At 40.7% G+C, this 13590-nt stretch overlaps 1 protein-coding gene across 1 annotated transcript; it reads right to left on the bottom strand.

Moving 5' to 3' along the window:
• Positions 1-3682: 3682 nt before the first annotated feature.
• LOC311375704 (vesicle transport protein GOT1A-like) lies at positions 3683-10090 on the bottom strand. The gene is made up of 5 exons (XM_084490768.1): positions 9962-10090; positions 9638-9729; positions 8559-8737; positions 7818-7881; positions 3683-7629 (listed from the first exon to the last, which is right to left on the bottom strand). The coding sequence occupies exons 1-5, from the start codon at positions 9984-9986 to the stop codon at positions 7588-7590; spliced, it is 402 nt and encodes a 133-aa protein (XP_084346894.1). The 5' UTR covers positions 9987-10090; the 3' UTR covers positions 3683-7587.
• Between the last annotated feature and the right edge of the window lie 3500 nt (positions 10091-13590).

The following is a 13590-nucleotide window of genomic DNA, read 5'->3' on the forward strand; positions in this document are numbered from 1 at the left end:
TTGATGGACAGAAAGGAATATATAAGGAAGGGCCCATGACCAGCTCTCCAGTTCTTTGTCATACCAACTCGGCTTTGTTCTTACTTGTTCGCAAGTAAAAATAAAGTATTGTCATTCTTGCTCCGGTCTCCTCGAACTCTCTAAGTTTTAGTGTTGAATGCGGTTTATCTACCACAGTAGCGGCTGGGTCCCTTCGCGGGGGCAGGTCTTGAATAGGAACATAGTCTCAAGTTTGATTGAATCTAGTATTGAAAATAACTTAGGAAGTATTTATTTGTTAATTATGCATAATTCACATGTTTCTGTGTAGTTTTACTTCACTACTTATTACTTTCAAACTTGATGTCCTGACTTGATAGTGAGCATACTTTAGACACTGACATTATCAGCAGACATTGTAAGAGCTTCTCCCAAGCTGTATGATTAAAGAGTTTTTATTTGAATGCAATTTGTTCTTGTTCTTTGATCTTGCTCTCTTCTGCTCTTTTCTTCTCTCACTTACTGAAGCTTCAAAAGAAAGATCTCCATGGACATTAACTAGTTGCATTTTATGCTTGGTCTGCATTTTAGACATTTTGAGTTTCAGTTTTTAGCATTTCAAATGATTGTCAAATACAAAGAGTGCAAACATCCAAGTGATATATGAATCACAAAAAAATCCAAACTGGGAGAGTATGAGGGTAAGAAACGTGAAGGTTGTTCTATGCATTGTCCCACACCACAGGAGTGTAAGTCAATATGCCTAATTCAATTAACTTTGTGCCTTGTATATCATATGCACTGACCAGTCAGTGTTTCATAAGGCCAAGACGAACTGCCAACATTATAACTTAATAATTATTCAATTTAAAGTCCACTCAGGGGAGAGATTCCCTCACTCCTTTCACTGTTCAATCCATGCTGGAGTAGAGTATTTAATGTAAGTGTAAATAAAATCAAATGTACATTCATCTCTCTATCACACAGACAGTCACATTGGACACAGTCCAATTTGGCAGGAAAAACCGCCCAATCTAGCAACACTGCCTGCACGTCCTCCACTCTCTAACCTCAGTGTAAATCAATGACATTGAAGAAGCCAATACTGTGATTCTGAAAAATGTATAAAGGTAATCGAAATTCGGTTTTCAGATTATTGAAGATACAAGTGTGTTGATTTTTTTTAAATGGTTTGAACAAAGGTTAATGTTGAAAATTGCCCAAGTTACGATGTATGCAGTAGTTGAAGTGTCAGAGAAGGCAAACGGCGCCCATTGACTTACATTGTAAAAAAAGAAGCTGAAAAAGCGTAAGTTTAAAAAGCTGAAAGAGTTGAAAAACGCAGAGAGATAGCCATCATGCCGCTAAAGAGCTGGACGTTTTGATAGTTGACTGGTTTCTGTAGCTGAAAGTATGCAGGAGCAGTTAATTGCACAAACTGGCAAACGGAATAAAGAAAACTTAGGAAGAACAGTAGATGTGATTGCAGTAGCAACCAAACTAATAAACTCTAAAGTCTGAGAAAGTTAGTAATGAAGAGTTCAGCAAATCCAATAATCCTTTCATTTCATGCCTTTGAAGGAACATCTTAAGGTCCGCTTTAGATGTGAATGAACTCTTCTGTGGTTGCTCAACCTTTAAAATTAAGTTTATTTTATCACAGAGATGAGGTACCTGTTCATTTCCCAGAGGAAGGCTAAGCCTAAGTTCCTCGTCTTTGAGCAGAATAACAAAAATGCCGATTTTATTTCTTAAATGTATTCAATATACACTTTCCAAATTCTGCTAGGTCAAATAATGGTTTCCCAGTAAATGTAATTTACTGTGAAATAAAAATAATAATCAGAAAAGTTGAATATATATAATACATACACTTTTCTGAAATAAAATTTCTGACATATAGTCAAAGTGTATTTCACATGAAAATACACATGAAGCTGGAGATTCATATGATAAAGTGTGTGAAGTGTATCTTTCCTCCAATGTTTTGGAATTTACCTAAAATGCATTAAACAGTAAGAATATCAACTACATTCAACACTGATACAGACTATCAAGGTCACTATCTAGTGACTACTGGCGTCTTCAACAGTGCCAAAGGAACTCCCATTATGTGGGCCTTGCTGGTCCCTGCTTGTCTTTGGAAGGCACCGTCCTCCCCTCTTGGTGTCCTCCTGTAAACGGCTGTTCACTAATGGGGAATTGCAGATGAAATGGGTTGTAATTTGCAATGGTTCACTGCAACTTGCCATGGCTGAGCACACAGGAGGAAACAGGACTGAACTCCAACCCAAACCACAGAATCGGCCGTTTGTCAATAACACAGCCCATATGAGGGCTTGCTGGTACAGCTCCCCAATCAACTGGTCGAAGAAACCACCAACACATCTGACCAGACGTTTCTGTCCTTTCTAGAGAGAATTATGCATTTTGTTATTTTTTTTTACAAACTTCTTCTGTGTGAAGAATCCCTATATCACTTGGAAAACAAGGTTTTTATTCAAAAATGTTTCATTAACATATCAATTAAACATCTTATTATTTAACTGAATGAAGCCTGAGAAAATGTAATATAAGTTTCACTAGAAAAGTTAACAAAATGCATTTTAATGCCGAAAACTATCTTAGAATATTGCATTTCTGCTGAGTATCAAATGGATGTCATGCATTTTGTTTTGGCAGTTAGAAACGTGACCGATGGGACATTTGGCTGGTTTCCTGGACCACCAGTGGCGCTGATTGATTCTTTGGGTCATATTTGGGTCAAACAAGCTGTTTTGTCATTGGAGAATGGGCTGGAGAGTAGCCTGACGCCCCCTCTTGTCTAACGTTGTAACACAAAGTTTACGTCAATATTTTGTGGGCAGCGGGAGTTGAGTCTGACTGCTCTTGGGAAGTTGCAGGAACCCAACATGGGTGTGATAAGTGATTCCCAACTGCCCTGGGTTGAAAGGGTAGAACTATTTCTACTACCAACAGCCCAGGATCCATACCGTGTTCACACATTGAGGGGACAGGGTCACACCCTACACATTCTGCACAATGCATCCACTTATTTGGACATCCAAACGAGTTCATAAAGAGAGATGTTTTATTCTCTCCTGTTTAAAAAACAGATATTTTGAACCAATATTAAAATGGATCCTCCTTTAAACAGCACGGATCGATTTTCATCTGAAAGAATTAACTCCTCAGTCGAATGTGAGGTGGTGGCCTGTGGCATTCAGTTCCCCTCATGCTGACGCAGTTCCATCTAAACAATGCACTGCCCTGAGGCTTCAGGCTAAGAGGAGGGCTGTTAACAGACGTGATGAACACAGTTTAACACAACAGCTAACTACTGTCATAAAAGAAAAATGTCAGTCAGTTACACTCTTTTGTAAATCATCTGGTAACTCATTAGAAATCCGCAATAAAGTAATTACCTGTTGAGAGATTTATATTTTTAATGAATCCTTTAAAATCCCTGAAGCAATTCATGCCACAATGAAGAGTGTGCTGTGAAGGCTGCGATGAGTTGAACATTCATAAGTAAGATCTCACCTGTGTGCAGGGGGCTGGTTGCTCATGTGGGAGGGCTGCTCCATACCAACTGGTGGCTGAGGACTGCTTTATAGCTTCTCTATCCCCCCTAATCACCGCTGGTGATGATGCAGGACAGTGTGGTGCACAAATGCAGTCAAACATTTTGCAGTATTTTCAGTTTATTCATTGATATGCATTCAATGCAAATTGTAAGAGAATACATCATATCAAGTATTATATTAAAATCCCACAAACATTTAAAAAAAACCATATACATATACATATACATATTGTAAATTCATGGCCGTCCCTTTACCATGGGATCTAGGTTCAAGAAAGAAGACAACTATGAACACATTGATATACAGTCAAGTCTGGGAGGCAATGTTCTTGACTACTGTTCTTGACAGTAGAACAGTAGTCAGTAATGTTCTTTTCTACACAGGCTGCATTGCAACGTGATCTCAATCTAAACCCCAGAATAGGTTGTTCATGTCTTCCAAAATGACCCACCTGAACGTGTTTGCCCCCTATCGACTGTTCTAGAAACAGCACTACATTTACAATGTTACAATACGTTACGATACGTTACAATGTCAGGGGTCAATGTCAATGTTTTCTTGCCATGGGGATTCTTATGGCCACTGCTATCCCTAAAACCATGCAGCTTGCATGTTGTTTGAATCAACGTCTCTGCATTGTGTAACATTACTCATCTGTGCTGCTATGGAATGTGTTATTTTATTTGATGGATGATGTTAAATGTAGATTTCCAAGCGACCCAGGGATGACAATTATTCGTATTCTTTGGCACAGACTAAGATGACGTGTTGTTGTGGAGCATAACAGAAGTCGGCTTTGCTTCCGCTGGAAAATCCATTCAAAGGTAATTTGGTATATTTTGTTGATCAAGATAATCATGACAGATCAAACTACTTTGGGTAAAGATGTTTGTGAGGAAGCCACAGGCTTGCTTCCATCAATCACTAGCAAACACAATATTTGAACATTACTGCTACATAGAAAGAGAAGGCAAATAGATTAACATACATATTTAATAATAAATACAACTCATAATAATACATATGTGGCAGGTAGGACGGTAGTGATGGGTAATGCACCTTGGCCCCTCCCACTGGCACTAATCATCTAGATCAGGTGGCACATGTGGCACGTCTTAAATGAGGTGCGAACTCGGAGAGAACAACTAGTGCGGTGTCAGTTGAAGTAAGTAGCAGCTGTGTAAACAGGAGAACGTGAGTCTTTTGGAAATGTTTGTTTTACCCTTTTATGCAAACTGCAGCGCCTAACACTGTCTACTGTCTGTTCGTAACTTCGGCCTGGTGTCGGCGCGTAACCCTGGCCTGCTGTCTGTGCGTATGGTGACCAGTAAATGGTGCACACAAGCACAAGTCTACGGAGACGTGATCGCATAACAGCGATTTGTGAGTCACACGGGTTAGCAGCAACGTAAGTGTAGCCTACTTGCTCCCGTTCTCATACAAATGAATGACGTAGTGTTTGTAGCACTGATCATTTCATGTCCGCTATTTGTGTATGAACAGAGAACGCTCACGTCGGTGAGTGTGCACAGCTTCGCGTCATCCACCTGTAAATCGCATTGGTACTGGAGTTTAGTGTCTAGTTCATCTAGGCTGGCCTAAACACGTAAGTTATCCATTCTAGTTAAATCCACCTAATCATGCCTATACTAACACTAGGATTCTTATGAGAGGATGTGGCGCCAAATCTAGTGTCGATTGTGATTCTTGATTACAGGAGGATTGCCGTCGTCTGTTCGACCAGCCACTGTTTTTCCCAGGACGGAATTTGTCTTATCTATTTGAATGTAACCTACGAGTGCTCTTAACATCTGCCACCCTTATCGTTGGCTAATTGGGAGATTTAGGCGGGCCAGAGCCGGATTAAATAAATGGACTACACTAGGCAGACTGTATTTTTTTGGGCCTCCCTCCATCGATGTTATTCATAAATTGAAATCTGAAACTTACCAAAGTTACTAATAAAAGTTAATTCACATTTTACATAGAGTAGACTTTAGTTACAAGTTTGTTATTTGTACGCCAAAATAAGTCATGTTTTGTGTCTATCAGACAATTTTTTAATTTTTATTATTCATACGTTATTACACGGTTCTATATTAAATGCTATTAAATTATCCTTATCTTATCCATTGCCAGTGTCATTGTTAAGGCAGTAGTACCAGTAAATCACCAATAGGTGTCAGCATTGCAGGTTCACAGCTGTCGGACGGCTTCCCGACAAAAACTTCTGAGAATGAGGAGTCTCGTGATTTTTGGGGAGGGGTTTGAGCCCGTCCGCCATGATGGCATCCACGGCTATCGGTTGCCAGGGGCAATGTTGTCAGAGCGGCATAGAGACAGATGAGGAAATACGCAACATAGAGACGCAGGAGACATTACGAGATAGAAATAAATGGAGAAGAATAAGGCGAAGGAAAAGGGTCCTAGTGAGAACTCTCATCGACTCATCTCATCGACGAAAATCGGCCAAGATTATCCTGTCTGCTGTAGTGTTCTAAGATATAATCTCATCAACTCTAAGAGCACCCGATCAGAAAATCGGGGTTATCCAACATGATAGATATTTTCGGAATGTTGAGTGAAGGGCAATTTCCACCAGAACCGTCACGGAAGCGGCACGGCAATAAAAACGTTCGATGAAGACATTAGAAACCATTATAGTCAATGTAGGCTATTCCACTGGATATGGCAGCGGCACGGAACCAAACCGGCACTACTTTTTTGAAAGTTGCCGGTTCGCAGCCGTGTCTCAGAACACTTGTACAGCCATTCAGTTTATGATGTTTATGATCTTTATTCATTAATTGCGCCGCGGCCGAACTGACGAGGATATACTGTTATGTAAGCATACGCACCGCGGAAACCACTGCTGTCAAAAGACGCTGATCCATTTTCAATGTTGACGCGAGTTGCTCTAGTTCTACGTCCACGGCCCTGCAGCATGCAATTAGCGGACAAGATTGTCCTATAGTGTGTGGTGTTCCGTCTTGTGTTCGAATCTCATGTATTTGTATTTACGATCGGAGAGCAACAAATGGGCTGAGATTCTGTGTGTGGTGTACATCCGACTCAAATCTTGTAGTGTGGGGCAGCCTTCAGTGCGTTGTCGATTTAGGGAACCTGACAAACTGTAGCCCACTGTTCTTATGGTTTCCTCGACAATCGTGTGAGGCATTGAAGCAGTTTTTAACACAGCAGTTATTTCCAGGCATTGTTAAAACAGTACAGAATTGCAACAACCTCCTCTGCTAGCAGCTACCGTGTCAACAATAACGCAAAGCTCAGCTGCACTCGGGAGGGGCATACCTTCCAACATGGCGGGAAGGCGCGGGGGCTCTGTGCCGTGACGACAACTCCTCATTCTCAATAGCCCCCCGCTGTCTCTTCTTTTGTTCCTTTTTTTTTTTTTCTTTTTATGTTTTGCTGCACCCGAAAGCATCTTGAATGTTAGCCTACTCAAAAAACGACCTGCCTGCTAGCTTTATTGTTCCGCTTAGTCTTGACCCGCTGACCTCCCCCCGGACTTAACTGATTGGCGTTAATGTGATGTGACGTTAAGATAAACGTCACTATTTTTAGTTAATTAATATATATTGATATATTAACACTGAAATAAATAGTAGATAGGACATTTGTATAGGCTATTTTAATTATTATTTTTTTGTCCTTCTGTCTGGGCCCCCCCCGCCAATCAGGCCCTAGGCACGTGCCTAGTTTGCCTTTGGGTTAATCCAGTATTTGTTTGCAGTGGTTTTCTAGTGTGTGATTTTCATCTGCTGCTAACTGCATGAGTTTTATTTGCCCTGGTTGTTAACCAGCATGTATTTCGATTAGTCTAATAAATGTATATTGATTGCATCAGTCCAATTTCTGTGCCTTCATTGGACACACCTGGATATAGTTTGAAGGGGAGTGCTGTTTGTACAACTAAGTTAAAATTAGCCATACTCTAAATTGTAGATTCGAGCACCCCCTGGGGGTCACACATACGTAATACAATAAAAAATCCTTTCCTTATTCAAACCATGGAGGTGTTGTTTCCGAATAGTTTTTTGAACAACTGGAAGAAAAGAGGAGGGAGTCAGGATCATCATTAACACATCAAAAGAGAATATGACAGTTAAAACTGCATTGGGAGAGTTTCAAAATGTCATAAATAGGTTAAATAAGTTTAAGAGATGAGCAGTTGAATGAAACATACAGAGATGGGTATACCAGCACCATGGTTCAGGGTTACATTTTACTCACCGCATCAAGGAATGGATTATTTATTATTGAGAACATGAATCCAAAAACCATTGGAAAGAATGACCTATGGGGATAGAAACAGCAAAATGTTACAATGATCTGATTACTGTTTTCCTTGCTTAAACCAACATTGTCTTTGTTCTTGTAATAACTTCAATGCAGGTCAAATGAGATTGTGTTGCGTTCCTTCCAAGAACCATTGATTCATGCATTGCAAAACATTGCAATCTCCTGCTAAGCATTGGTTGGGCAGAGAGTCACTTTACCAGCGATAGCAGTGGATAAAGTTTGTAGACCAGTCTGCTAAAGCCAAATATCCATGACGTATCCAAGCACTAACCCAAATATTACTATAGAGGGACTTTACTTTGATAAATTAGCTTGTATTTTTCAACACTTTAAGGAGGTTAACTCATAAGCCCTTTTTCAAGCTGTTAAGTTAATGATGAACTTATTAACAAAAAATGAGTTCTATGTTAAAGGACTGCTATTTAACAACCATGTGTGAAGATAAGCCATTACAAGCTATGTCAAAATCGACTCAGGGGGTGTCCATCCAGATGTATGATGGACTGATCCACCCACCAGTTGGTACAGTCCGCTGGGTAGGCTGGTAGGCGGAGTGCTTGGTCTTAAACTGTATATTTATGTTTTGTTAATGGTAAGTTCCTTACCATCTAAAGACTTATGACATGACAAAGTGTTATCTAAACATCATTTCATGCAGCCTGATGAACTCACCTGAACAAAAGAACAAAGCCATAACTCTCCACAAGCATGCCGATGATTGGCCAACGGAGCAAGACCAGAGCCACGCCCCCGAGAAAGAAGGAAGATGCCCGAAACTTCTGCCTCTGGAAGAAGAAATTGGCGGTCCTCCTGGGGCCGATGATGAAGACCAACCCAGCCAGGAAGAGGATCTGACGGAGCAACACAGTACAGGACATCATGCTCAGGGGGTCGAGGAAAGAGCGGGGTTGGGGGTTGGTCATATCTATTGAATATATTTTGTTTTGGTATGGATGGTATCAATTAGACCATATATTTAGACTCCAATTATTTTTACTAGGGTCATTTGTTCAATAGTAACATACTAACGAAGCAACATTTTTAAAGTGCAACTTTCAGATATCTTTTTCATTCTCTTTGGCGCCACCTATGGCAATCAGTGCTAACTGCAGGTGTGTTCTTGCCTCACACAAGTGAGTTGAATTGCGAGTCTGTTGCAAATAACAACTAATGCAGTGACAGATGGAGAGACAGCACCTTCATCCTCTCCCACTTGATGGCCATGATTATATTATCACAAATGTCAGCCCCGCCTGACCTCTCTGGTGGAACCACCACTGCTGGGTGACGGAAACCACTTCACTGACTGCGCAGCTTGGGATTTTTCCCAGGAATGTCCCCACCCTCTCCCAGTTTGGAACATTGATAATTCTGTAATGCCACACTTTAATCAGTGGGCCATGGTTCAATCACCATAGTGTTACCTCATACGGCGATAGATGTTGACCTTACACATGTATATACAGGAATATGTTTGAGATTACTGTAATAATACAAGAAATAAGTTCACCAAAATTAATTAATGTTTACTGATTCCACATAATTTACTGATGAAGTAAATATTTTACAATTTGGTCAGTTCACCACTTATTTTATATATATATATATATATAATAGATTAAACCACAACAAAAATGGAAGCCACTACTTTCCATTCAAAAACATTTTGGAATGGACTTTCACATTGGAAGGTTACATGTCTACATATGAAAGAATTGTGAGTTTGTTGCAGATTTAAAAACATGACTTACATTTCCAAATGCCAACAAGACCGAGTCAAAGTACAGCATTACACCAAAAAGCACAAAAAATATTCCAAACCCTGTAAGACCAATGCCAATCTCTGGAAAAAAAAAAAAAAGAAACAAAGATTACCCTTAGACATAAAATCGTTCCCTTTTGTGTTACCTTGTGGTTCAAATGCATCACTGACATTACATCTCTATACAACAGCAGCTCCTTACACTAATCCCAAACATCATCTAAAAAAAAATAATGTATTGCTGTTGGTTATGGGCAAAATATGTGAGTCGTCGTAATAGAATGTATTCTGAATTATGAAAAAAAACACTTACTCTGAAACTGTGTGACCTCCATCATAAGCTCTCTTTCCTAGCATAAATCCTTACTCTGTCTCTTTCCCTGTTGTGCTTCAGCTTCAGCCCTGAGAAGTCGGTGTTCCTCTCTTTTTAAAGTGACCTTTGAACCTTGATTCAGGGCAGCTGAGTGAACATTAACCAGTTAGTCATAGCAGGAGCAGATAAGCTGGAGATATCCCCTGACACGTTCAAGGAGGACCCTGCTGTGCAGGGCAAAGGCCTTCAACACAATAGACAGGAGAGACATCCAATAATACAATAATACAATAATAAAAAACATTCTGAAGCAAGTAGTTTATTCATGCCCAATACATTTCTTGTTTTCACAATTGAATGCTGGCCTTGGTAGAATCCATGCGTATACATTCTGTATGCTGTATACATTGTGTCATGCCTCCCCTCTTGTGGGATTACTTTGTATAGTCCTACCATCTCAACCAGCAGAGGATCTCAAATGCCATGTAGCCTGCATGTGAACAGGTGAACAGCTCTTAGCCAGAGGGTTTAGACCTTGAATCCTTTGACATTTCAAATAGAAACCTCTCTATAGGCTGTCTTTCCTCAGAGGCAGGGCAACCAAATAAACTGTCCCAACTGTCCTACAAAACCCAAAGTAAAGAGCTTCATGAGACATGTGAGGGCTAAAGAACGGCAGTATGACACCGCTAAGCATGGACAGGGTTCTGCCTACAGGTCATGTTTGGGCAGGAACTGCAGCTTGGATCGCTGGGACTGCCAGATTGGATGGATTGTCTGAAACCATCACAAAGCTGTGACATCGGCAAACCAGGGAGGGAACACAGGAGCTTACAGCTAGCACCATGACCCCCTGACCAACACTTCTCCTGCCTAGTACTTACAGCTCATTTGCATTAAGAACCTGTATGTGCTGGACCAACTGTATTGGATGAATCAGATGAAAAGCACAAGCGTCATGGGATATAAGTATCAGTGTTAAACTTCTTAACAGTGTATTATGGGTATCACTTGTGGGAAACCAGATTAGAACTACAAAATGGGGACAAACTAATTAGTGGACTATATAGGTACAAGCAAACCAATTAAAACAGATCCCACATTTCCACAAATTCAGACCACAAGAGACTACTGGCAGAGCGCTGATTATATTTTAATCCATGATTTGATGGCATTTAATTATTTTTGCCTGGTTGATCTACGGTGTGTTACTGTTGCGTCTTAATTTTAGCACCGTTTACCAAAGTGTGGTGTGTGTTCTGGCGCATCACCCGGGTGGGGGCTACACACTGGCACACTGAGTCGGTAAACTTCGTCGGTGGCCTGTTTTTTTTAAATATTGCCACCGTAAAGGATTATGGGATACCAATATCTGCTTTCCTTTCGTAAAGGTTTTTCAGGAGTAACCTATGCTAAAGGAGGCTTAAAGGATGCATCGAGGCTCCTTTCCTAAGAATTTTTAGAGTACTCCGGGGTCATCTCCTTAGGAAAGGAAATTTCCTTCTTTCAGTTTCACCTTGCTTTCTGCTAAACTATAATGTTTAATCCTTATTCAATTGTCTTTCATGAATTATCAATCGTGCTTTTCCTGTTGCCTTTATTGATTATTTTAAATCAAATTGTTAAATGTCATTTTTTTTGTGTTTTTATGTGAAGCACATTGAGTCTGCCTTGTGTTTGAAATGTGCAGTATAAATAGAGTTGACTTGAAACAGGCAGGTGCAATCAACCAGAACAGATATTCACAGAGCTCATTTTATTCACTAATATCTAACAGATGGCTATGCCATTTCCAACAATTAACACTCAAATCTCTCTTAACTCTTAACACAAACTCTGAATACTTTATTACAAACATTGACAGAATTTAGCATTCTGCGTTAGTTCTGTCAGGACCACTGAAGTCAAAATATACAAATACACGAGAGAAATATGTTTTAAACCAATTTATTTTGTATTTGGCTATGTTGGCTCTGGTATGGCTCTGTTCAGAGGAAGTTCCCTGTCTTTCCATGAGCTCCATGGAAAGCCAAGACAGGGAACAGCAGCATCCTCAGGGGATTACCCTCCCAGTTTAACTGGGAGAGCAAGCTCCAAACTCTATACCTCCCTGGAACAGAGCAAGCAACAATGACAACAGTATGTCATTATTTCAAGTTAAACCACTTAGAGGTGGAGCTGGGGAGGAGGTGGGCAAAGTAGCAGCAGAGAAAGCAGTGAGACTAAACAGACTGAAGCAGTTTAAATAAGGCGCCCTATTAAGAGAGGTCACTTGCGAGCGAGGGAGCGATTAGCTGAGTGGAACAGCTGAAGAGGGCTGGGTTTGGCATAGCCAATAAGAAACTGACAGCGGGCTTGACTACGCGGCCTGCCAGAACTAACGCAGAATGCTCGATTTCTGGCAGGCCGCATAGTCAAGCCCGCTGTCAGTTTCTTATTGGAAAACCCGCTTTTCGAAAAAGGAGAGAAAGCAATAAAGCCATCAACCCCGATCAACGTCCCTAGGCTGGGACGGGCGTTGAGAAATCATCCAAACTGTTGTTTCGTCAATTACTTGATAACAGGACTTGTTCATGTTTTTTTTGCAGGTTTGTCACAGTTGCCTGATGTTTCTCTTGTCTGTAAAAACTTGCTTTCTGCTTCAAAATAGCCTGATGTGGTTGATGCTTTGCTTGAGAAGGAGACTAAGAAGGGTTTTATGATTGGGCCATTTGATAAATCCCCCTTCCCAATATTTAGGATTAATCTGATAGGGATAGCCACGCGCAAATATTCAGGGAAAAAGCGCTTAATCATTGACCTGTCGGCCCCTCACAATGGCCCTGAGCAAAGCATCAACAGTTGTATCCCTTTAGCTCCATTCTCTCTGTTTTACAGTACTGTCGATTATGCTATTAAGTTAATTAAACAGGCAGGTCGGGGAGCCTGGCTCACTAAAGCAGATATATCGGACGCTTTTAAAGTCATGCCTCTACATCCTTCACAGTGGCACTTATTCGGTGTCATGTGGAGGAACAAGTTGTACTTTTCAGTAAGGCTAACTTTCGGCTGTCGCAGTAGTCCAAAGATCTTCGACACATTATCCGAGGCATTGTGCTGGATTCTTCTTAATAATGACAGGCTGCCATTCGTACTCCATCTATTAGACGATTTTCTTCTTGTGGATTTCCCAGACGCAAATCCAGACCGTTGTATCCCTGCACTTAAGTGCTCCTTTTCCAATTTGGGTGTTCCGCTTTTGGAAGAAAAAACATTAGGCCCTCTTAATGTAATCGAATTTCTAGGCATCACTCTAGATTCTAACCGTATGCAAGCCTCGCTGCCCCTCGAGAAATTAATTAGCATAAGACAGGTTATGAGGGAGGCTCAGGAGTCTTTGTCCTTCTCCAAAAGAGATTTGCTCTCCCTGCTAGGACACCTTAATTTCACTATGCATATAATTCATCAGGGTAGAGGTTCATCAGGTATTTCCAGGCTTCGCGACCTCTCTAAATGTGTTGAAAATCTGCACGATGTCATTGTCCTAGATGCAGGTTGTAGATCGGAGCTCAGGTTCTGGTCTCTGCTCCTGGACAATTGGAACGGCATCTCATTTTTTCATAATGATGTTTTAGAATCCTCTCCAGCTC

This window comes from Micromesistius poutassou, assembly GCF_964030765.1.
Source record: "Micromesistius poutassou genome assembly, contig: SCAFFOLD_3026, whole genome shotgun sequence".
NCBI classification, from domain to species: domain Eukaryota; kingdom Metazoa; phylum Chordata; class Actinopteri; order Gadiformes; family Gadidae; genus Micromesistius; species Micromesistius poutassou.

Coding starts and splice junctions, on each gene's coding strand:
- LOC311375704 (XM_084490768.1), bottom strand. CDS start 9,986: ATGATGGAGGTCACACAGTTTCAGA. Junction 9,730..9,961: donor GGAGGTCACACAGTTTCAGA/GTAAGTGTTTTT, acceptor TTTTTTTTCCAG/AGATTGGCATTGGTCTTACA. Junction 8,738..9,637: donor TCTTGTTGGCATTTGGAAAT/GTAAGTCATGTT, acceptor TTGCTCCGTCAG/ATCCTCTTCCTGGCTGGGTT.